Here is a 26,278-nt window from a genome sequence, read left to right as displayed (position 1 = left end):
ATTAGCTCAAACGATCTCTTCATGAGAAAAACGTGTCTTTAAAACTGATGTAATGTTGTTTAAACCAAGTCCAGCTGTCAGAAAAGAAACTTCTTCCTTTAATGAAAAAAAAACCAAGCAACCATTTTCTTTTCTCCTTCAGAGTTCATCACTGGGCAACATCTGGATATGGTCTAATTACCATCGCCTAGAGAGGCCTGAAGAAATCCTCCCTTAGCATAGTGCTAAGGCTGAACAACAAACCAGGGGTCCTGCACTCCATATTGCAGGCACACCTTGCCTATCCCAGCCAGATGCTGCCCAGGCTGGTATATTTGCCCAACATTCTTTGCTGTGATTAGCTCCCCATAAAACTCAAGAGCAATTTCAGCTACTGCTGGTGGTGGTGGGGGCGGTGGACATCCCAGTGGAACTCTCTGCAGAATAGGGAAATCCCACTGGGGCAAGGGGGTGGCTTCCTTCCTGCCCAAATATCCTGCTCCAGCTGCAATGAGAGGAGACAGGTCTGGCATTTGTGTGCATCCTTTTGACTTCATCTGCATTTCAGCTTGGTTCTGCCTCAGCTCTCAAGGCCTCCATGTGATCAGAAAAAGGGCATTTCCCTTCACATTTCCTCCCCTATTGTACCCTTCAAGGTAAGAGTTTAATAGCAAGGACTTTGCTGCAGGCTCACACAGAAGGAAAACACTGATGATAACATGAACATCAACGGATGAAAAAAAGAATATAGCTCAGATTCTAGAATATTCCCTAAATTAGAACGAAATAATCTTTAAGGTCCCTTCCAATCCAAGCCATTCTACGATTTTGTGATTTGATGATTAGAAGTGGATATGGAGTTTGAACTAGATTTTCAAGGAGAGAAATGATTGTCAAGGAAATCACTGAGAACAACTTGGGATGAAGCACTCAGGTGCTTCTGGTTGAAGAGGATATCCAGCAGTCTGTCTCTCAGAACATAAATAGGTAACAGATAAAAAACGTTATCTGCAGTTTTGCAACTAATGAAAAAACTGTATCGAAGCTAAAGCTTTGCTCTAATTTTAATACGTTTTCTTAGGCGTTCCATAGCTGTGACTAATTTGCACTGCTAGGTCTGCCTTTTTTGAAGTTAAAAAGTGCATCTGAAGTGCTGCAACCTTGAGCCAGGATATTCAAATTGCAATAACATTTCTAAGCCCGTCAAATGAGGGGATGATGCTCAGACACCCTCATGCTCTGAGCAGTGTGAATCTCCCTCATTCTGAGTCTCAGACTAGTGGTAATGGTATGTACAGTTTGGAAGATACACTTAATCATGGTAAGTTCCTTTGTTCCTTCCTTCTTCTATCTTTCTGTCTTTCGTTCTTCTGTCCTCCATTCCTCCATCTCTTCCTTCTCTCTTTCCTTCATTCCTTCAATCTTTTTGTTTCCTTCCTTCTTTCCATCCTTTCTTCTTCCTTTCTTTCTTCCTTCTTCTCTTTTCTTCTATTTCTCTCTTCTATTTCTTCCTTTATTTTTCTTTCTCTCTTCCTTATCTTTTCCTTTCCCTTCTTCTACAGATCTAAATGCATATAATTTTTAAGTTCTTGTTGTGTGCTTAAGTACTTCTACACACATAATTTCGCTTGATAATGATCACTCTCAGGGAAATTCATCAGAGCAGAAAGCACAGAGCAAAATTAAGAGGATTCACAACAAATTGCATGGGACTGCTGATAACCCTGTAAAATTTCTACCTGCAAGCCATGGGGTCTGAGTCTTTAGAAGACCAAAAAGTCAAAGTTTAATGGGGTGAGCTGGGATAGCACTGAGCTGCTCAGCTGGGAGCTCCTCAAGTTGTCAGCTCTGCTCAGTGGTCCAGGAGGTGGGGAAACGAGGGCCTTGGAGGAACTCACAGGCAGACACAACCCCAGCTGGGCAGCCCACCCTGTGTGGCAGGCTTAGTATGTGGGGTGGGCATACCTTATGGTGCCTGTGACAGATGGAGTAATATGGCATAGTGAATTCATGAGAGCAATTCAGGCCACCTGCTACCCATGACTGTGAGGCTGGGGGGCCAGGCTCTGCCAAATCTGGAGGAAGTCTCTGAACCGCTGTCAGAAGCCGTTTCTGATGCTATAGTTATAGCCTGAGTGTGCTGCCTTCTAATGTAGCTTGGAAGCAGGATGGCTGTTCCAACCTGTGAGCCAGGAGAGACCAAAGGGAGCTGCAGTCCTTCAAGAAAACTAAGAAGGGGGTTGATTTAGGTATCTGGTGCTATCTAACATTGTATGTTCATACTTGGGAAGGTAGCCGAGGTTTGGGCGTAGGCCAGAGATGTATTTGCAAATGACTTACACTTCAGATCAGGCACACAATGTGACTTGCTGCCTACAAGGCGAGGTGTTGTTTGCACATAACTGTGTCTGTATTGTCCATGCAGCTGAGCATAAAGAAACGATTGTGTACTTGTTTGCAAACATCAATCCTGCAGAGCAAGGAGAGCAGTTGCACAAGAGCTGGATCTGTGGCAGCAGCTATCAACTCCCTGAAAAGCACAAAAAGGTACAGATGTGTGTGGCGCAATTAGCAGCATGACAATGAATGTTTTTCTACTGGGAGAGGAGCCAGAGGAGGCTATTTTGTCTTCAGGAAGCTGTCAGCCCTTCTCTGTGCCCTTCCTACAGAATTTCTCTAAGCGGGGAAATGAAAACCAAATTTACCCATCTATTCTTGCTTTTTGTAATGGAGATCAGATAAAGGCAGTAGGTGCTTCCTGCAAATGGCAACAGCATATATGAGCTGAGCAAAAAATCCATTCAAGGCTGGATGCCAGAGGAAAAGGTTGGGCTTGGATGTTCTGCACTGCTTGGAAAGCAACTTTCACACAAAATTGTTATTTTTGACTCAGAGCATTTTCACCCTGTCTGATGAGAGCTGTTTTCCCACCTCTCTTTGATGCTGGCTAAATTAATTGCATGATTTCTGACTGGTTTCCTTCTTGCTAATAATTTTTAAATGTTTTCAATGAGAAAGGCAAAATTTTGAACAGAAATATGCCACCTTTGTGAAAACAGGCAGGTGGGTTGAAGAGAAAACACCTGTAAGCATCCGTACGAAAATAAAGGCAACCCTCCTTACCAAAGTAAAGGCTATCAAATTATTCCTTGTTTGAGACTCATCGTGTGATGGACATCTCATAGGTGCTGCTGCTGTGGGAAAAGCTTCACTGGGTGCTTTTTGATAGGACAAGGGGAAATAGTTTCAAACTAAAAGAGGGGAGTTTTAGACTGAATGTAAGTAAAAAGTTTTGTATAATAAGGGTGGTGAGGCACTGGCATGCATTGCCCAGAGAGGTGATGGATGGGTCAGGCTGCACGGGGATCTGAGCGCCCTGATGTAGCTGCAGGTGTCCCTGTTCATTGCAGGGGAGTTGACTAGATGACCTTTAAGGGTCCTTTCCAACTCAAAGTCAATCATATTCTATGATTTTCTTATTCTTTCTCTTCTTTCGCTGTGGAAAGCAGTGCAAGTCTAGGAAATCATGTTTTGCTATTGCTCCAAAATTATTTGTACAAATGATTGCATGTTGCTGGAAAGATTTCTGCATGTAGCTATCTTTAAATAAACAAACAAACCCAAACCCACAATCCATGGTTATGATACTACTTCCTTTTAGAAAAAGCTGTCAGTGTGTCAATATCACGTGCTACAAACGTAGTCTGATCTCTGAGATTATTCATGTACTATTTCTAAACGTCTAAATTTACCCCTTTAATCAGAGTTTCTAAAAGCACTCTGCATATGTTACAAAGCAATTCCCCATGGATAAGGGAAGGTTTCACATGGGAGAAATGTGTGGCTGGCAGGTGAAATGATTCACCTTGGGGTTACACAGAAAGCTGGGAAATGAGGTCCAGCCCTGTAGACACACTGGGAGTGTGGGAGTGTGGCAGTGACCACAGGGCTTTTTGGCCAGTGTGCATCTGTGGCATTGCTGCCTCACCTGTTTGTTTGACCAAATGGGTACAACTGAGAGCTGAACCAGCTGACTTTCAGCTTCTTAGCCAAGCCTATTCAAACATTCAAACCTATGTCCAAAGCATAACACACTGACCTCTTTGCTGCCAAGCACTTCATTAAAGACTACTTTGGTGCTTTTTTTTTTTCTTCTTTCCTATGAAATAGTTACTACAGCAGTTTCATGCACTTTTTAAAGACTAAGAAAAAAAAAAGAAGCCTATCACTAAAGTTCTTCCTTTCCACAGTAGGATGTGGCTCAGTCTCTGGAGGGTGAGAGTTCCTTCCCCAGGCTAGACAGTGTCCAAATGCTGCCTTTCAACATTCCTGCAATTGTAGCAAATGGCATTTGGCTGTTGAATGCTAAACCTCATATAACTAAATTTCATCTGTGGATTATTTATGTGTTTATTCAGTGCTTCTTTATATATTATTCACTCATTCTTTACATATCACTGGACAATCCTGTTGCACCATACGGAAATTAAATAACTCTCAAAGCATCAACCAGTTAAATCTCCCCATTCGCATCTGTAATGGGTGAGGAAATACTGAGACAACCTTCTGCTCTCAAGGGTGTATTGCAAAAATTCCATGTGCATTTTAAATATGGATTTATCTGTTATATTCTTCTTAGGATAATGAAAAAGTTATCAAAAGGTCTACTTTCTGTATAATTTTCTGAGCTTTGCAATTATATAACAATTTTGTGAATTTGTCCTGCAAACATCTGTGTGTGCAAACTTGATACATTGGACAGAACTTAATTGAGGAACAACTGATGAAGGAAAAGCTTTGTTAAGGTTCCCCCCCCCCCACTGTTTAAGCTCTTCCCCTCTGAAGCCTGTTTGGTCAAACTGAAATTGGATAAAGAGAGTCCAGTCTTTCTGCAACTATTTTCCTAAAGAAATTTGTGATATCTGAGCCTTGAAATTATGATTATCATCATGTGCAAAATTTCCCAAAGACATTTTGGAGCTTTGCACGAATTAATATTTACAACAGTCAAACACCCAATGTCATCAGGTTTTATGGCAGCTGCAGGCAATGAAACACATTAATCCATGGCAAGTAACAATCCTAGCCAAGCCACTTCTGCTCCTCCTTGCAGAAGAGCACAGAGCTTTGTGAAAATAGGATGGGTCATTAATAACAACGGACTCTTCAGCTGAAGTGACTTCCTGGTTAATTTGGAGCTCTGTTAATATGTCTGGCATTGCTGATTGCACTCAAAAGTCTGGGACAATGAAGAAATCTGAGTTTGTATTGTATTGGAGTTCATGTCTCAGCCCAGATCAAGACGCACTGAGCATTCCTGGGTGTCCCAGAGTTTGGGAATCCCAAGCACGAAGATGGATGGTCTGGATGAGAGAAGATCGTTACCATTCCCTCGGTGAAAGCTAAGATGTGCCATGTCTGTTACAGACGGGAGGTGGTCTGAATACGTCTCCTAGTGGTTAAAAGCAGCCATGACATGTTTTGCACGTGCTTTGCTAGAATTTTGAAGCTCACGCCAAATTGGATAAGTAACTTCTTCCCCCCCCCCAGAATTTCCTTCCTGTTTTAAATTGGATTTTCATCCTTCCTAGAATGCTTGGACTTCCTCTATAGCAAGGAGGATGATAACTGCAAGAAAAAGGACATAAACAGAGAAGGATGGTCAGCACTCTGACTTCCGCCCATCACAGCGTTTTTTAGGCACTTTCCTGTCTGTCTCTCCTTTTCCTCACTACTGTGGATGTTATATGTTGGAATTTCATCACCAAAAAACCTGATCCCATTGCAACTGAAACAATAAAAATCTAAAACGAAAAGGTAATCCTGCTCCAAATTGCTTTTGAGATGCATGACAAGAAACAACAGATGGAGACGGTCACTGAGGGGAATTAGAAGAAGCATTGAGGCAGTACTGATCAGTGTGATAGGCAGGCAGCACAGGATGTAAGCTGTTGCCAAGGCTTTTGTATTGTGGCAAAGAAGGAAAAAAAAAAAGAAAAAAAAAAGGAAGGATTTGACAAAAGCTAATGAGGGAGCTCTGTAAATATTTTTGTAAGCCCAGAGCATGAGAGAAAGCATGAAATTGATTGTTTGAATGTCTAACAGTAACTAATTTGTGTAGTATGATAGCCATGACTTCATAATGGAGGTTATGAAGGGTAATTCACGAGCATGCCTAAGTGTGTTTAAATACCACTGCAGAGTGGAGGATTGTCAAGCTAATAATTCCAGAGAAAAGTCTTAGAATCATGTTAAGGAAAGGCTGTGTGATTTTAGGCGGGCGATAAGCAAAGAAATTGGAAGCTGCTGGGCCATAACCTTCTGGTATGAGCAGAGGTTATTAACACGAAAACCGACAAAGGGATTTTTTAGCCATTGCAGACTCTGCTATATCAGGTTGGCTTCTGTTTTCATTTGCAATGGCTAAAATATGGTTGTGGTTGTTCTGAATTTAGAGCTGGTGTGTGTTTATTTTAGGAAAAGACATTTCACTTAGGGTGAGATAATACATATTGGGATAAAAGAAGTTCTATAAACAGCAAGTCTACAGTCAGCACGTTGCTGTCAAGGAAGTTAGCCTATCTCAGCAAGATTGATGTAGCTACAGTGAAGGAAGTGTCATACCTAAAACCAGTGTTTCTCTTAAACATGTCTCATTAATACTTACAATTAGATTTTAAAGCTATTATTTGGGAAACACAATAGCTTTTAAAAGAACTCTGCTTTTAATCTCACAAAACTCCTTGGAGCCAATTCCTGATGGAGCCCATTGGCTCTGAATGCTTTTTGTTTGCTGCCTGCAGCAGAGACAAAACTGGGAGGACCATTGTGAAACAGACTTTGTATGAAGCCACAGTTATTCATGACATGTGACAGCAGCCACGATGACTTTCCTGAAACATAGATACTCCAAATCTTTATTCTTTGGAATGGATGCCAATATTTTTAATTATTATTATTTTCTAACATCCAGGATTTTCTATGCCTTAATTTTTATAGTTGAATTTTAGGTTGTCAAATCTAATCTTTTCAAGAAGCCTTTAGAAATATTTTTTTCTAGTATGATTTGTGTAAGATAATGCAGGCTGGAGCAAATGTGACCTCTCCATGCCCCACTCTTGACTAGACAAAAGCAGTTGCCTGCAGCTGTGTCCATCTCATCCTTAAAGGGGCTTTAAAACGCCACTTGATATGCTGAATGTATTTGAATGAATATTTTCTGTCATTACCAATTGAAATAACTCCTGCCACCTCCTCATGACCTTCAGAGCTAGAAAACAGCATTCTTTTTTTTTAGGACAATTGGAAGTCTGATCTGGGAAGTATTTCCTTGCTCTTGAAGGGAGGTGTTTAGTCAGATCTGTTAGATATTATAGGGAACTAATTTAACAAGTCCTGGGCTCCAGTTTCAGGCTGGCTCAGATATGAGCTCATTCGGTGGCTGTAGGAACATTTGTTGGGGTATTTTATCATCAAAATTTTCCGAGTCTCTGTGAAACCTGAACAGGATTAAGTCACAGTAAAAATCAAATTCTTGTTTAGTTTTGCTTTCAGAAAATATGGAAGTAGGCCTAGCAAGAGTTAAAAAGAAGCAGAGAAAAGGAGCTGGGGTTTTCTTAGCTAGAAGATACTGCACGTAATAAGGAAGATAAAAGGAGCAGTTTGTGGTAGGGGAAATCCTGACCTCATTTGTAGGACAGTTGACTCCAAGTATGCTCTTAGGAGAAAACAAGACTTTGAATTCAGTCAGTACACGTGCCAGCACAGGACGCAAAATTTAAGCTTTTTTTGTTTCTGTTACCAACAGTATGGGGAAAGGGAAGTCCACACTTCACCCAAATTTTATCTAACTTCTGTTTTTCAGAGAAAGGGTAATTCACCCCTGAGTTTCCTCAGAGGTATCTTTGGTTTCTGAGAAGTTGCGATGGCCATAAAACTCCAGTTTATACTGAATACAACTGCAGTTTGAAAGACAAAATTTTGGAAAATTTCATTTAGGTACTTCAAAGTCAACGTATAAAAGCATAATAAAAATCAGCAGCTGCTTTGGAAATCCCCTGTCTCTATTTAGGATGCGCATATGTTCCAAAGATGGAAGAAAACATACTCCTACTTTGTGCAAAGATGAAGATAAGTCAGCTGGATTTTAGTAGACAGAAGGGTCTGGGTTTTATACTCACATGTCCTTTTGAAGCTTTCATTTAACTGAGCTAAAAGCCTCAGCTGCCATACTTACGGCAACTTCAGTTAAGAACTGATTTTTTTTTCTCTAAGAACTGACAAATTTTGAGTTGTCTTGTTTGTGAAATGGTGAAATTGTGAAACGCTTCTTATCTGCTCTTTCATGGGCGTGTATTTGTGCCAATGCTTGTACAGAGTGTAAAAACAGGAAGTCCTCATTTATTAAATCTGAAGATGAAAAATTGCATGAAATAGAGGAAAGGTAACCACCCCTGAACATCTGGCTCAGCCTCTTACCTGTCCTGATTGTGATGTTTTTGCTTTGAACAGACGGAACAAGGTAAATAAGTTGGCTAAAAATAAATCCATGGTGCTGTTACATGTTTTCTTCTTCACAGAAGACAGAACATAGAAGACAACAGCTCAGGTTCTGAATGTCAAGGCATGATATAGTTCATCTACAACCAGTGCTGTTTGCCTGATAAAAATGAAAGCAATGCATGTTTTTTCCTCATGTTATCATACAGAGGTGAGTCAGGGCAAACAGCTATGCAGATACATGTATTTTATTTATAAACTTAGTGACAACTGCATTATTATTAATCATAGAGAAAATACCTAGCTGGTACTACTCAACATCAGTGGGCTGGCAGGGAAAGGAAATCCATTTTGCTATATACCAGAATATAAACTTAGGACTTTTAGACAGCCATTTGCTACTCTTAGTAACTTTTTGTTAGCAATTAAAAATGGGTGACAAAAGTTAGACAATTTAGCTTTTTGTTTGTCATTCTGACAGCCTAAGTACTGAATGCATGAATGACACTGTGATTTCTTTTTTTCCCTCAGTTGTAACTGAAAAGATGCAGATATGCAAATTCTTCTTTAGAAATTTGCAACTTCCAATCTGTATTTATTTCTGTACTGTTACTGGAACAGTTATGCTGGGGGTTATCACATCTGTCTTCAGGTACCAAGTGAAGTATCTGAGCTGAAATCCACCCTGAACTCCCTCTATTCTCAGCAATGTCCACATCCCACTGTCTGTTTGAATCCTGGTCTAAGTTGTTCCACAGTTGTTATGACCAGTAACAGTAACACCTTCCATTAAAACTGGTAATTTTTACACACTCCTCTGTCTAAGCAATATCTAAAAGACAGGCTGGAGGGAAAAGATTTGCTTTGGTCTGCTAATGCATGAAGTAAATGGCAGTAGCACTGAGAAATTCAACTGCAGCAGCTTCTGGATGCTTGGAGTAGTCCTGGAGGTAAAGAACTTCTAGTTACAGGGCTGTGATTATTTCTCATATTAATCCACACCACTACTTAGTCAAAAATACACCATACCTTTGTTTACAATTCAATGGTCTGCATCCTGAATGTCTGCACACACTTATAAAGACAGATTCCTTCTAGTATGACCATGCATGTCTATAATGTGCCATAAAGAACTGTGACATTAAAACAATCAGTAATAATATAGCATCTTCTCTCTCCTCCCCAGGAGAAAGCTTTTTTGTTTATAAACTCATCTCCTGTTTTTTTTTTCTTTCTCCTTATTCTTTGTGGTATAGATTGCAAGCAGGGTGGCTAGATTTGATGTTGCGAATCTAATGTGACATACTTCACTTATTCTAGCTAATTCCAGCTGTCACCTGGGTCTGTAACTCAGCTTTAAGCAGCTGCTAAGTGTTTGGAGCTTTGCTTCTCTTGATCTGCAAGTTCTGAACCATTCAAAGCAGGATTTATCAACACAAATAGGATAAAAGCTTAGCCACTACTTTATTATTTTTCAGAGTACTCACTAATAAATGCGTGCAGCTTTCTCCCTGTTACTTTCCTTATTCCTTTCATACTCAGTGCTGCCAGGAAGATATTTCTTTTTGTTCTGGAGAAAAGCAAACACTAGTGAAGGCAGAGGATTAAGATTTTTAGGAAAGATAATACATGCAGTGGAGGGAGGTAACCTTGCTTTTGTGTGGGAAAGTGAGCCATTCCTTCAGTTTAAATTAAGCAACTCTGTTTCACCATTACTTAGTATTGCATTAATGCTGTGGGGTTTTTTTTTCTTAATCCTGTTGAGAAAAATTTGAGAAAAAGTTGAGAAAAATTGAGAAAAAGTGAGAAAAGCATTTATGTATCATGCTTGTTTTTATGCACTCAAAAGATCAACCCTCACAGCAAAGATCCAAAACTGACAACTTAAAGTTTTATCATTGTTTCCTAATGCCAATAATTTGTTGATTTAATTTGCTGCTAGTTAAAAATAAAAACACATTCCCATAATATCCCTCTGTTTCCCAGAGTCCACTTCACTCTTTTGTGGGTTCCTCTCCATGGGCTCAATTTCATTCTGCAGCAGGTGAATTTCAGAGGCTCTGCTGGAGATGGAGGTCTCACCTCAGGTAGGCCAAGCCCTGAAGCTGTCCTGCTACCAAAGCACTCAGTCCATCTGCTTCTATAAAGAGAAGAAATCAGAGAAAAAAATCAGATTGCACGGGATCTCAGCCTCCTTCCTGGCCTGTATCTTCTATACAAACCTTGCATGCCTCCCTGCTACAAATCAGAAAATGTCTCATTATATGACAAAAGGGAAAAATAATTTATTGGCTTTTGAGTGGTGCATTAGGGTGCAAACAGTATTAACAAATATACTAAGCACTGAAAGCAGAGGATACCTATAAAAACCTTCATTTTCAAATATATGCTCAATGTCATTGTAAGAAATCTGAATACTGTCATCCTATAGAGTGAAGACAGACGCCTGGCTGAGCCTTTTTGCCTCCTGGTGTGGCAACCAGGATGCACAGAGGAAGAAAGAGGGCCATAAAGGAAAATGATCCAAAGGATGGAACACCTTTCCTACGAGGAAAGGCTGAGAGAGCTGGGGTTGTTCAGCCTGGAGAAGAGAAGTCTCTGGGGTGACCTGAGAGCAGCTTTTCAATATCTAAAGTGGGGCTACAAGAACAAAGGAGGCAGATTCTTTATAAGGGTGTGTTGTGATAAGACAAGGCAGAATGGTTTCAAACTAAATGAAGAGACATTTAGATGGGATATAAGGAAAACGTGTTCTACGATGAGGTAGTGAGGCACTGACACAAATCACCCGGAAGGGTGGTGGATGCCCCATCCTTAGAGACATTCAGGATCAGACTGGACAGGGCTCTGAGCATCTCATGTAGCTGCAGGTGTCCCTGTTCATTGCAGGGGAGTTGGACTAGATGACTTTTTAAGGCTTCCTTTCAACTCAAATGATTTTATGAAGATCTAAGCAAGAAAGCTCAGACGGAAGTTGCAAAGAGCTGGGTTTGCTCTTCGTAGCTTGAAGAGAATAGGAAAGAAGAAATCAGTAGCTGTTACTTAGGCAGTAGCCATCTCTGACTCTTCATCTCACACACCTTTTCCTTACTGGCAGCTGGAGGGGTAAGCACAGCTTTTCTGAGCTCTGTCATATGCTACTGAAGTAGCCAGAGCCATGGATGGTTTGCGATCAGAAAGTTGCTTGTGTGTCTAGAACAGGCTTTGCTTTCTGAAATGAGAGTAGTGAAAGATAATCAGGGGAAAACATTGCCTGACGAAGTGGGTGAGAAGTGGTTAGTATTAATATGTAAAGCAGGCTGCAAATTTTGCATATTTATGCAATCATTTTTCTGGAGGATGTAGCTGCTATATATAAGCTCTGGTATTTATTTTAACTTAGTAAGAACCGAACACCACCTGTACTCAGAGAATAAAGACAAAACAAACTCACACTGTTTAGCTCTTTGTTTTTTAAGCTCTTCAGAGAAGAGACTATGCCATAGGTCTATAGGACACTTAGCATCAAGGGTGTTTAAGGCCCCCTAATGTACTTAGAAAAAATAAAGTAGAGCACAAAAATATTGCATGGGAGATCCGACAGCTGGCTTAGTGCTGAATTACAAACTCTGCTTAGTGCCAAAGCTTTTGTGCTATTTACCTTTAAGGATTGCTAGTGGTTGTACTGAAGAACAGAGGGTTTGGCTGTTGTTATTTTACAAGATTTAGATAAGTTAGAATCACTTGGCAACTCAATTTGAGAGCTGCTTTCTCCGAAAGAAAATATACTGCTTTTTAAAGATATATATATATATATATTTAAAATAAATGCAGCCTTTATAACATACAAATATACTCTGTGTACAGTGCCCTGCAGCACTCTTTTAGTCATTGCTTTATTAATGTCCTCTTTGATCCATCCCTGGTTAATTCAGATTGGTCTTGCTGCAGTAACTCTGAAGACTTCCATATTGAGCTTCAGGTTTTGCTTCATTTCAGGAAACTGAATGTTTCTGGACAGTACATAAGTAAATTACCTTCTTTCCTTTTGAAGTCTTTATCATAATGATGTTATTTGCAGGGGTAATCATGCATGTCATTATAAAAAGGTGATTGTATCTTGTTCAAGTCAATCAACACTGCACTGGCACTGCAATACACTGGCAGCAAATCCCTGTAAGAAGGTTTCTGTGAACAAGAATCATGTTAAATCCAGGGAAATATGAATTAAAGAACAGACCTAGCAGGAAAACCTGTTCATAGATTTATTTCTGAACTCCACTATCGTGCTTTCTCAATTAAACGATGCTGCTTTCTTGTAATTTTAACCATGGAAAGACAGGAAAGACACAACCAATGTAGTTGAACCAGCTCTCTCTACAAGCAGGTACTCTGTTCATGAAAGATGTATGGATTCTATCAGCACACCTTCCACTTCTTGATCACAGATCTACTTGCACTGCCTTAAGAAAGGTGTGAAAGAGTGTCTCACAAGGCAGTGCCATGTGTGTGCCGTATTCCCAGCATGCTTTAACAACAACCTCTCTTTTGGTTCAACGCAGGACACTGAAGAATAATATATTTTACAATTTATATTAATGCATCTTCCAGATGTTTGGTGAAGGGGCCGAAGTGCAATCTGCTGAAAGATGTAAACCAGCTTCCTTTTAAAACAATAGCAGAATTTTAACAAAGAAATACCAGAAAGCAATTAGTTACTGCTATTATCCACGTGCCCTGGATCAGTGCCCTGCTCTGCTGGATAACTCTACTAAACTCAGAAAAATGCCTTCTACCCTGAGTCATTTACAGTCTAAGGTTGCAATGCTATCATGAGTTGTGTGGGCTTGATCCTGAAGAAACTGAGGGCTGAAGACTTAATTCTAAGAAAGATCAGCAAGTGAGCTTACCAATATGTAAAACATGTGGATGAGAACAAAACTAGTAAGAAAGTTGCTGAAGCCTTTGGTCTACATAATCTGAGAACTCAAAAGAAGTCTGGATCTTTCAGCTAGGATTTAAAAATAAATCTGTCCTCTGTGAATGTATTAATAAATTAGCTTCTACTCAAGCCTGAGTATATCACGAGCACTTCTGTTCGTTATTATAATACTCATCAGTGACCAGACTCAAATCCTAAGGTTGTATATGCTGTAAAAACACAGAAAACTAAGTAAGGTTCATCTTTGTGAAGTATGACCCTTCTTTTATAATGTTCAATCATTTCCACTTATGTCAGATTATATTATTTCACTGAGGAAAATATTGTATTCAGATGGTTTTCTGCTCTTGGAATTTTTGAGGTAAAGACAGACAAATTGAAGTAAGGAAAGATGGCAACAGATTCAGCTGTGCCAAAAAAGAAAGCCTGTTACCTTTGATGAATAATTCACCTAAGTAAATATTGTCTCTGTACTTTAACTTACAGGATACCCTGCCGAAAACTGTAAGTGTTGTTATGGAGGAATAAACAAGAACTGTAGAAAATAAGGCAGTGGGGGCACAATGTCAGGTGAGTTTGACAACCCATAATATGGCTGTGCTATTTTAATATCAGGAAAAATGGAACATGGAAAACAAACACAGACTATTGGGCATTGTTTGTACTACAGTCATTTCTTTCTGTGCCACCAGCTGTGCATAGAATCCTCCTTGGCCCTGGGAGTACAGTACAGTACAGGCTGCCTGCTCTCATGCTAGATGTTGCCACACTACGTCCTCATGCAAATCAGGGAGTTTGATGCAGTAAGCTGCAGTTACTTATTTACAGGAGGTTATGTGTCCTTTTTTAGTCAGGTGTGATGTAGCAATATGTATCTAACTGCTATATTTGGCGTGTTGGGCAATATTTAAATATAGCCCTTTTATAGTGATGTAGAAGTACACCTGAAAGTACCTGATATGTCTAGCTATGCAAATGTTGGAACTTTGTTCTCTGTCTGCTGCACTTTCAACTCTCTGTGGACCCTTGGATGCAAATAAAGCAATACAGGCTTAGTTAAATATAGAATCAAAGACAAATGTTGTTTAGAAAGGAGGACCACTGGAAGTTACTGGTCTCATTGCTCAAAACAGCGATAACCTCAAGTCTGGATTAGGTTGCTCTGCTCCTTATTTAGCCAAGTTTCAAAAATCTCAAAGCAAGGAGGTTACATTGCCTCCCTGGGGAACTTGGGTTATTGTTTAATCTCAGTCATGATGAAAACTTTTTTCCTTATATTCAAGCAGAACGTCTTGCTGCAACTTTTGGCTGTTGCCTCCCATCCTGCCATTGTTTGCCTCTCAACAAGCCTGTGTTGCTTGTCTTTATAACCTTTCTTCAGGTAGGTTCAGTTAGATCTCTTCTTAGCCTTCTTTTCTGGCAGCTGAGCCCTTCTGTCTTACAACCTCTGTCTCCATAGGGGCATTTCACAAGCTTGCTGACATTGTCCTTCATCCCATGGACAGCGTTAGCAATGAAGATGTTAAGTATTACTTGCTGCAATATCCAATGCTGATGAATGCTACTCATGACCAGATTCAGATTTCATGCTGGTCACTGCAACCCTTTGAACTCAGTGGTTCAGCCAATTTTCAGCTTGAGGTCCACCTATGTAGTCCATATCTCTACAGCTTGGCTTCAAGGATTCTTTGGGAGACTATCAAAGCCTTGCAAGAATGTAAGCTACATCATAGAATCACAGAATGGCGAGGGTTGGAAGGGACCTCAAGGATCTTCAAGCTCCAACCCCCTGCCACATGCAGGGTTACCAATCTCCCCATTTAATACCAGAGCAGGCTGCCCAGGGCCCCATCCAACCTGGCCTTGAACGCCTCCAGGGATGAGGCAGCCACAGCCTCTTTGGGCACCTACTTCTTCCACTTCCTACACAAAGGAAAGGGAAGGCAATTCGGTTGGTAAAGCACAATCGCCCTCGATAAACTTTTGCTCACCAATTCTAAGCACCTTCCATCCCTACTGTGCTGATTAATGTCTTTCACAAGGCCGTGCTCCACAGTGATGCTTTGCATGCTAGCAAACCAGGAAGACCAGCATGAAGTGCCGTGATACTAATGTGATCTCATGTTATACATAAACATACTGGCTAACGCCTACAGATAATCTTTGTTTTGTTCTACACTCAACTGCAATAAAGGAGACTTGCTGCCTTATTGTGGTTTTTCTTGATACAATTCTTATCTAGAGATAAAATGAGTTCACCTGGAAGCTATTTATTTCATATGGAAAATGCAATTGTTTGGTTTCTGTTTTAACCCAAATTAATCTTCTGTAAAAATGCTATAGTGTGAATATTTAAAAATGAACAATGTTGTACTTAAACAGTCCCCAAGGCCAGAGAAAATTTGTTTATGCACAGCAAAGTTCATTTTAACTGTATGTGCTATTTTTTCATACTGAGAGATGCAGGGGCAGATATAAATAGATCAAGAGGGAATGTGTTTGGCTTTCAATACGTGTTTCACTAAGTTAGCATTAACTATTGATAAAGGAGTTCACTGTGTCGTGCTTTTGTCAAGCTAGGAACTGCTGATAGACCTTAACAAAGTGGAGCATCCTGAGAGGTTCTTTAGATTTCAGAGACAGAAAGTATTTTTGTTTACAAAAAAAGCAGTTCATAGTTATGAATTAAGGTACCTGTACTTATGTATGTTAGGATTTCGTAGGTTGATGTACACAAGAATTTAGTACACAAAAAATTACCCGAAAGTTTAACATCTGAGTTTCTGTCTCTCTGCACTTTTGACCTCTTCTTTTTTTTTCTCACCACTTCTGTAATTCTGAATCTGAGCTTCCTTTACAGCATTCTGGTAAAAAGACAAATGTTATGAAATTTTAATGCTTCTATTAAAAAAAAAATTGTTAAACTACCAAGACCATTGGCTGTCTGAGACTGTGCCAGATGGTAAATAACTGGAACAATAAACATCATGTTAATCAAGTCAGTTTTGAGGGACATGTTATACGTTCCATGTAAACAAAACACTGCTAAAACTGACCCTGCAGTGATTAGATTGAGGAAGAAGCTCTGCTGTAGCCTCAGGAACATCTCACAATATCTGCAATGCAAAATATTTCTAGTATTCAGGGCACTCATGTTAGTCCAGTTCTTTTGCCAGGACAAGGTAATGTTATTATATGTGATAAAGCTCAAAGCTGGCTTTTTTTCCTTCAAGAATTTTCAACAGATCTTTTTTGAGTAGAAAACTGAAATTATGACCAGTCTATTTAAGAGAAATATAGAGATGATGAGGAATAAATGTTGCATTGACACCGAAAGCTGTTTCCTTGGGGCTCAGTTACCCTGTCACAAAACAATTTGTGTTGAACTGAAAGATCACTGACTGTAAAATTGGCTGAGGATATTCCCTGTTTACTGGAATTCTAGCATTTTGTTTCCTTTATACAAAGAATTCTTAACCTTCTTGCTGTATTTGTATACAGAGAATCACTGAGAATGACAGTATCATGTAGGTTGGAAGGAGGTTTCTAGCCCAAACTCCAGCTCAAAGCAGGGTTAGCTGTCAGGTCAGATCCATTTGCTTGTGGCTCGATTCCGTCTTTTCTTGAAAACCTCCAGAGATGGACATGGCACATCTTTAGGCCCTTGTTCCAGTGCTTAACTGTTCTGAGAATGAAAAGTAGTTTCCTCAGGCACATTCAGTACTTTCCTGATTTCAGTGTATGGCCTCTGTTGCTGCATTTCCTGTTGTGCACCTCAGTTAAGAGCCTGGCTGTCTTATTGATGACCTCCCTGGAGGTCCCAGGCCTGCTATTAGTTCCCTTCAACCCATCTCTTCCCCAGCCCTGTTCTTGTAGCCTCCCCTCTCAAAGTCTCCAGCCCTGACCATCTCGGCAAGTCTGCTGAATTTGTTACAGTTTACCAATGTCTACCAGTCTTGCACTCCACATTACCCACAGCCCTCTGCTTTTATTAAGTTGGGGGATTACAGTGAGGCTGATGAGATTTTACTTGCCTCATTATCACTCTGTCACTCCCTGGTGAGGCACAAATATGAAGTCAGACCGCATTGCTGCACAAGTGTCTGGTATGGCACTCTTCTCCCCTACCATATCCTACTCTCATTTAGTGTAGCTTGGTTTACCTTTATGTTTCAAAAGAGACGACAGACATTAAGGTAATTAATTACAACCATTATACAGTCTGAAAAGTATTCTGTATATAACATACTAAATTAGATATTCTTGCAGGTTAAAAGATTGCTATTGACAGTTCTGGGATCTGTCCATACTTCACGCTGTAGTGCAGTGTCAAAGTACTAGCTCAGGTACTGTAAGAGCCTTCCCAGGGAAAAATGATAGACACCACTTTCTCCTTTTTTTTGCACTTGCACTAGCTTATTCAGAGGTGGTGGTGAAACACTACAAATCAAAGAACACTGCACGTTAAGGGGCGTGTTTCCCTACAAAAGTTTAAATTAGGAGCAGATCTTCATAGCTGGAGAACTGTGAGGAAACAGCAGATGATAGCTGACTTCTTTAATAGATGAGTAGGTACAATTAGTGGAGAGTACAAATCTGGAGGTACTTTGTCAAAGCTGATCCTGAGGTAGCGTATTTCTAATGTCAGTGAAACTTATCTATGAACTGCTAAAGGTACATGTGGTAAATCGTAGTTAATGTTGTAATGAATTTTCTTTTGTACCATAAACAGTGCTAGCGCAAACCAGACAAACTAAGTAAAAAGGAAAGAAGATGCAAATGGAGCAGTTAATACATGCTGACATCCCTAAGCTGCCCTCCTCTCTCCTTGATGCCTTTCTGCTGAACCCAGTGTGCTCCCACAGAATAATATTGAGCTCAGAGTCACTGTACTCAGTTGGAGAAAACAATAAAGAGGTTTTTGTAGCAATATTAAGAATGGGAATAAATATCTGAAACCCTGAGAAAGACATCTCAAGACTGTGCAGGACCCTTGGTTGAAAGTAATAATTCAATTTGCATAGTCAGTTACCAAGTGGTTGCATGGTTTCTAATGTAGGTGTAAATTTGCATTGCCTGGCAATGAAAGAAATGACACAATGCACCAATAAAACACATCCATGGAATTCTTCTGCTTCATTCCTTCTGGAAGAAGGAATACAAAGCAGAGGTACGCTGAAGTCGGAAAGGATATTACAACCTGACCTCTCTGAGTTTTGTTTAAATAAATGCTTTCATCTACCCAAGAATTTGTACTAAGATTTTACAACCTAAGTGTTTAAACACTTGAGATGCTGTTTTTTCATGGATCTTTAGACTGCAAAGAGTTAGTATGACGCACTTTAGAACAGCATACTTCACGCCATACTTTTCTTTGCCTAGAGCACATAGTTTTTACCAGACAGAATAAAGACTTAAATAAAGACCTGTCATTAACATGGGCACAGAAATGGGTGTTCTTGTGGTCCAGTTAGTGGAAGGAAGCAGTGGTCTGAGTTTTAGTACTCAATGAAAGAAAGATATGGCTGTGCAACAATGATACAGGCGTGCAATCATCTGAACTGTAAATGAAAGAGAAGACAGTGAACTGAGCATCGTATGAATAAACCTGCAGAATACAAACAACGTCTATATTAATTTTCAAAAGGAAATTCCTTTAGTCCTCATATAAATCATGGTGAAACCGTAAAAGCTTGTGGGCAATAGGGAGTGACTCATTGTGTATAAAGCAGCTCAAAAAGAAAGCAGAGTCCCTTCAGTTGTTTCTCTGCTGCGTGGGCAGCCCCGATTGGGAAGCTTCTGAGATGAAAACACCCCACAGACTGCCATCAGCCCTGTGGTTACAGCTTGTCGAAACTATGACGCGTTACGTAAACGTGACACTATTAATGCCAGTCACATACTACTGCTGAGTCACCTGAAGCAAACAGGAGGAGGACAGCACCTCTTATCAAAGCACTAGGCTATGACTTCACCCGCTTCTCAGAGGCACTGGGGCAAGCTTGAGGCACCTCAGCCTTTTCGTGCCATCAGACCCTCCGGGAAACTGGCTTAAGCTTCCTTTTGGGAAGAAAAATGGCTTTTCCAGGGACTCTCCCGGTGGAGAAGAGGTGCGAAGAGCGTGACCTTCGCAGCGAGTGGGGGAAATACCTCACCGCCGGTCGCCAGCCGCTCTGAGGCGGTGAGGTCCCGCCCTCACCCTGCCCGCCAGGTCACCGCTTATGGCTCTGATTGGTCACAGTCAAGAGCGACAGGACGGAAAGCCAATCAAAACGCCTAAGGGGGGGGGAGAGGCGGGCTCTCAGAGCCGGGTGAGGCAGCGCTCCGCCCCCTCCCCACCGAGGCGGCCGACTGGGAGGAGCGGAGAGGCCCTGAGGAACGGCGCCGCCGGAGGGTTGCCGTGTCCCGTCCGCTTTGCCTCGCTGTGCCATGGAGGATGCGCTGCCTTCGGGCCTGTTGGAGGTCTGCTTGCTGGTCGGCGTGCCCAGGGAGCAGTTGAGGGCTCAGCTGCAGGTGAGGGGGGTCGGTGGGTGCCGGACTCGGTTGTCTATGGGGCTCCTCCTGTCTGCGTGGCTCTCCTGGAGGTTTAACTCGGGCTTGGACGAAATCAGCCGCTCTCCCACCCCCCTGGCTCGGCTTCTTTCCACCGATCAGCAAAACTGCTGCTTTGCCTCGGTGTTGTCATTGCATGCGGCAGAAATGCTTTAAAAGCAGTTGTTTTGGTAAGAGAGTATCAACAAAGTAGGGGTTATTCCATAGCGATGTTAAGCAATGACACTTTTTGGATGTATGTGAAGAACACAATGGGTTTCTGTAAGCTGGAGCAGCAGGATGTTTCAATGGTGTGTATCCTTCACAGTTTAACATCCCATTTTCCATCTTCTGGATTATAGGGGAATAAAGCACCACTAGGAGAACATGAGGGTGTAAATCCCTGCATGGAGATTAAGCTTGGAGTCACAAGTGCTCTGATTTCTTACAACCTGTTCTATTCAGGTGCAGCAGAAGTTGCTAGCTTGTGTTCTGCTTTGAGTATTTGGTTTATAACTTGTTGCTCACCTGTTGTTTCCCATGTGACTTAACAGTTCGACTCTCTTCCTGATTTTGCTTTGTTAAGGTGTGCTGGTGGCAGTGTCTGATACTGTCCTGCTGAGGGAGAGGTGGTGATGCTGGCACATGCTGAAAGCCAAAACTTCTGCTCCCACGGATCTCTGCTGTCTGCCTTGAACTTGACTTTGTGCAGTCTAATAGCATTAGATAAAAAAGTCTTTCTTGTTGCTCACTCAGGAGACAGCTTTGCAAATGTTGGCTTCTTAAGTGATATTGGTTACAGTGAGGTTCAAATTCCAGGACCTCATTCACGCGTACGTTGATATTGGGGAAGTAGATGTGCCATAAATCTTATCACCAGACTTTTGTAACTGGCATGTACGTGTTGTTTTGGTATTTGTTTGAGAAGTAAACTTAGAATGGGTGAATTTCTTTTTTCAGTCCACTGGCATCCAGTCAGTGTGATCTCATTGCTTCCAAAAAAACCTGTAGAACAATACATAGGAAATTGGATTTAAAAAAAAATAATAAATGGAGCCATTCAATTGCTTTGCTTACGCCACAGGTTTTGAATCCTCTGTTTGCTCAAAATACAGAATGCAGTGTCAGAAAGGAAAGTAGTCTCTCTGGGTGTTAATATTACTATAGTAACATCTCTTCAAGCTGTTGAACTGCAGGGATTTCAGTCGCTGTCTGGGGGAGTGTTTGTAGGGTTATTCCACTTCCTCTTCTTTCCACAGTGCTATCTATGTGAAGAAATGATAGGATATGTTTTGTGCAATTACAGTGAATGCAGAAAGAAGAGAACTGATCGACAAAGATGAGCGAAAAAGAGAACTTTACTGTGAAGTGCTGGGCTCAGGTGGTATTTGCAGGTGTAACCTTCAAATCTTGGTCTTGAAAGTGTGTTTATGCAGTTATTTTATTGCAGTACGGGGTTATAAAGTAATAAAATCAGTGGGAGCATGATAGTTAAACCACTCCCAAAGTAAGAGAAGCTTTGTATTATTGACCTGTCGACAGTGGAGATTCCGGGAACAACGATAAAATTTTGTACTGAAGCTCTGCAGCTGAAGTTTCTGTGCTGTCATCCATGGATCCTCCTTACTGGCAATGTGGTTGTCACTCTGAGGCTTCAGTTTGAAGAGATCAAAGACAGCTTTTCAAATACATATGACATTTTTGGTGTTGGCAGTGTATATTTTGTAGGGCTGAGATGTACAATAATGAAGGTCATACAGCCGACTTCTTTTCCCCAAGTCATTGTCAGATGTAAAGCTGGGTTTTGTTATGACAAATGTGACACGTGAGCAGTCTGCAAGATGTCTGGCATCTTCCAGTTGCCTCAGTTGTTGATTTCTGTATCTGCCTACCACTCCCAGTGATACAGATGTTGCTCTGACAATGGCTGTGTTATGCTTTCCGGCTATCTTAATTCAGGCATAGCCCCCAAGCCCTACCTTCAAACCCCCCCCCCCCCTTTTTTTTTTTTTTTTTTTGCCTTTTTCTGTAATAGCCTTCTGGAAATGAGGTGTCTTGTGCAAGAAGCCATATATTATCAAGTTGATTATTAGTCACTGATGTGCTCTTGTGGCAGTGAAAGCTGAGCATGTAATGGCTTGCATTATCAGAGCCATAGCAAGCAGGTTGAAGGTAAATGCTGGCCATTGTCATCGTCATAATTCAGCACAGAGGTAGATACCTGTTTGGAATATATCCCAGCTTTGTAGAGCTCAATAAAGGCAATTGCTTACCAACAGAAGTAGATGTCTGAATTTTATGAGAGCTGGAGTGCAAGTGATGAAAATTTGCTTCTTAATGGATTTCTGAGACTCTCAGAATTGTAGGTGCTGGAAGGGACCTCTAGAGATCATCTTGTCCAATCCCCTATCAAAGCAGGCTCCTTAGACCAGGTGATGTCTGGATAAGATCCAGAGCAGCCTGATCTATCTTTACTTGTTGCTTTGAGTAAAAGTTTCTACTCCAGAGGACCCTTCCAAACTAACTCTTCTAAAGCTTCGTGACTTTCCCTGCCCAGCTTTTCTGTAAAGAAGCCAGTTCTTTCATGACATTTGGGATGCAATGAACTTCTTCAGTGATAGAAAGAGGAAAATGAGATCAAGGAGGTATCACGTGGCTGATATTACACTCTGTTCTGTGATTTCAACGTTCTACTTCTCGTGTTTAGAATAGTGGTCACTGAAAAAAAGACTGTTTCTTCTCTATGTCATATATGGTACTATTTTCACAGGAGTAGAAGTCATCTTAATGAGGAATCTTGCAGAGTTATAGGAAAGAAAAGGCTTTAGTCTTTGTAATAAACTAGGTATGCTGTGGGGCATTTGGTAGTGAAAAAAACCAGTCAGTAGAGTGCTCCAAAACAAAGGAGTGACGGTAGGAGAAGAGAGTAAGAAATGAATAGTAGGAGAACGTCAGTATTGTTCTGTTGCTGCCTATCCACTCCCTCTGAACTGAGAGGGTAAGAAAATATGACTCTGACCACGGACATTAATAAGAGCTGATGTGAATGCTGGTGGGTAGGTCACTGGGTCAGTGACAGCACTGACAAAGCTGTTCTGTGAATGAAACCTGGTGTCTAGTGCCTCTCTTGCAGTCTCAGACATCCAGGACTACTGTGTCAGAAACTGTGACACTGTGAGGCCGTTAAATTTCCGGCTGTCATCCAGTATTTTGTAGCACAGAGATGCCTTCAGTGCAAGTCAGGGATTCCTTGTCAAAGCAACCTTGTATGAAAAACTCTGTGGGGCAGATCTGCCGTGTTGAGATAGATTGCTACTGCTGAAGTAGGTGTGTGTTTCCCTGGCATAACAGCCGTAGGGCTAAGCTTTAATTCTGAATTTCCATCTGTAAAATTCTGCAGCATGTTTTTTGAGGCTCATCATGTTGGATTTATCTCTGTTCAGAGTTTTTTGACTTGGAGTGGGTGTCAATTGCCAACTAGAACAATTAAGTTCTTAGCTTGGCAGGTATGGCAGCCAGTATTCCAGTTTGTAGCATGCTCCTTTAAGTCATCAATATATCTTTTAGTATCCCAGTTATACTATTCTACAATACTGTGGAGCTTAAGATACGTACTAATATGTCATAAAGGTAAGTATTTCTTCTCATTTTTGCTGTGATGCTTCAAATGTGAGGAAGACTGATGGTGCACTTTGTAGATTAACCCAGCAGGCAGCTAAGCACCACAGAGCTGTTTGCTCACTGCCCCAGTGGAATGGGGGTGAGTCAGGTAGAAAAAAAAGGTAGAACTCATGGGTTGAGATAAAGATAATTCAATAGGATGAAAAGGGAAGGGAAAATAATGATGGCAGAAGAATACACAAAGCAGTTGATGCATAGTGCAGTTGCTAACCACCTGTTGACTGATGCCCAGCCAGTCCCTGAGCATCGGCTGCATTACTGTCCAAATCTCCTCAGTGTTATTGCTCAGCCTGACACCATATGCTATGGGATGTGCTTTTGGCCACACTTGCTCACCCGTCCTGGTTCTGTCCCCTCCCAACTCCTTGTGCACTCCATCTCCTTGCTGGAACAGCACTGTGAGAAGCTGAGATGCCCTTGGCACTGTGTAAACACTGCTCAGCAGTAACGAAAACATCAGTGTGCTGACAACATGACTTTGATCCTAAAGCCATGACGCAGCACCGTACAGCATGAGGAAGAAAATTAACTGTACCTCAGCTGAAACCAGGACATGGACTCAGCTGCTCAAACCTATAAGCCAAAACCTTGATGAAAGAAGATTTGCTTTAGTGAAACAAAAGAACTTGCCTTTATAAGTATTTTAAGAAGTGGGGGAAATAATGAAAGATGTCATTATTGGTACTCAAGGAATATTTTAAATAAGTGTTAGTGCTGCATGTTAAAAGTTAGAAGTTGCCTGTGTACTTCGTTTATCAGTTGGCAATGAGTTGAAATGGAACAGCTTCTCGACCGCAGCGAGGCTTGCCTTTCCTGTTTCCAAATATCCGTTCACTGAACAAAGCTTTCACTTTGCTGTTTTGGTTGTGCAGAAGGAATTAAAATTACCATGAAACGATTGAAAATGTAACTACTTGTATCCGTAATATGGTCAAGAATACAAAAAGTGCTCCCAGGTTTTCCCTAAAATTGAACAAAGACTTACCTAGGGAGTTCAGCTCCACTTCTTTTTTTGTTTGCTTTTATTTACTTGCTGCCTGTTTTCTGTTAGCAAATTTTTATTTTAAATACAGCTTATGCTTATTCTAAATGCTTGGAAGGAGAAAATAACTTACTTAGGATTTGTTCCTTTTCTATGCAAAGGGATTTATTGATAAGGTATGTTTTGAATGATGAAGAATGATTTATTGCCAATTAAAAATGAGCTGTGTAATCCCCTTGCATTAACTTATTTAAATCAAGAAACTAAATGAAAGATGAGTTATTAAGAGAAAGTGTATTATGAAAGCACAATTTTAGAAGAAGAGAGAAAATAGAGCTAAAAATGCTTCAAAAGAAAACAACCTAGGGGGATAAGGGTCAGTTTATTTTTTTGTTGCTATTTCTTTTTTAAAGGACGCTCAAAGAAAGCCCAGAAGTCTTCTTCCCCTGGATCCAGAAGTTCTTTCTGTGTTTGTGCCTCCGTTTATCAGCAGAGATGATACTCACTCGACTAACACAAGTGGTAACAACTTCAACAGAGGTAAACGCCGGTCTTTCCGAAAAAAGAAAGAGAGACCAAAGTTGGAAAATGCCAGGACTCTCAATGGGGATCAGAAAGCACCTGGCACTGAAGATGTTACAGTTCCAAAGGACATCGATCTCATTGGTTTGCCACAGCTGTGCTTCCCAGGTACTGCAGTCTTCCCACTTCTAAATGAGAACTGTTTTAATATTTGTTGATCCATTATAAAAGCATCTTTACTATATTGATGAATAAATAAATGGGTCTGCTTGTGAGCAAGTCGGTGTTGAGAGCAGCTGTTATGTGCAGGGCTGTTCAGTGTGAGCAGATCCATCGGTGCTGGTTGTTGCAACAGTTCCAAGAGGGGGAGACCAGAAATCCCTTTCTATTGTTGGTAAATCCTGGTTTAAATGAACATATATTTTCTCTTTAACTTTTTTTTTTTGTTGTTTGTCTTAAACAACTGAGTACTTTTCACTTCACTTTTCATTGGCTCTTAAGATATCCATGAAGTCATGACTATTTCCTCTAGGCTTAATCGCAACAATTTTAACAGGCATATTGGAATTGCAGACCTTGCAAATATCTTGGAGGGAAGAAAAAAAAAAAAAGTGAACAAAACTCATCTGTTGTATTTTGCCATTTAAAATGCAAAATAACTATGTAATATCTTTGCTCCTTCAGTACTGTGTGGCTTACAACCTTTCTAATAACTGTTAAATAAAATGCAATATGTGCATTCTAAACGCTTCAAACGAGACATTTCTCTTGAAATTAGGTAGAAATGAGCAGTATTTGTTATCAGTAATCATTTTTCAAGCAGTTGCAAATATGTGTATAGACTATTAAAAAAAAAAAAGTTTCTGTCTTCATTGCAGGAGGACTTTATATGACTTCAGAACCAAGAGAGGACCACATTCACTTCCTGGTCTTCACAGATGTCTGTGGTAACAGAACATATGGTGTTGTTGCACAGTACTATCAGCCAATGCAAGTATGTTCTTTAACTCATGCTCTTATTGAAATATATTAAGAGATAAACACTTTGAAAGTAATGGCAGGTGTGTTTTTGAAATTTAGTTATCTGATAATTTTTGTTAGTAGGAATCAGAACAAATCAAATTTTATAATGCTGTTGTCATTTAATTCAGTGCTGTTCTAAT

At 40.6% G+C, this 26,278-nt stretch overlaps 1 protein-coding gene across 1 annotated transcript in view; it reads left to right on the top strand.

Moving 5' to 3' along the window:
- Positions 1–19,738: 19,738 nt before the first annotated feature.
- DENND3 (DENN domain containing 3) overlaps positions 19,739–26,278 on the top strand; it is a 38,916-nt gene continuing 32,376 nt past the window's right edge. Inside the window, exons 1-3 of the mRNA XM_048940395.1 lie at positions 19,739–19,912; positions 25,007–25,283; positions 25,994–26,109. Of these exons, the coding sequence (XP_048796352.1) occupies positions 19,829–19,912; positions 25,007–25,283; positions 25,994–26,109 (477 nt within the window). The 5' untranslated portion in view covers positions 19,739–19,828. The remainder of the gene's footprint in view (positions 19,913–25,006; positions 25,284–25,993; positions 26,110–26,278) is intronic.

Source organism: Lagopus muta, chromosome 3 (assembly GCF_023343835.1).
Source record: "Lagopus muta isolate bLagMut1 chromosome 3, bLagMut1 primary, whole genome shotgun sequence".
Classification (NCBI taxonomy): Eukaryota; Metazoa; Chordata; class Aves; order Galliformes; family Phasianidae; genus Lagopus; species Lagopus muta.
The sequence above is the reverse complement of the archived record's forward strand: the minus strand, read 5'-3'. Positions and strand labels throughout refer to the sequence as shown.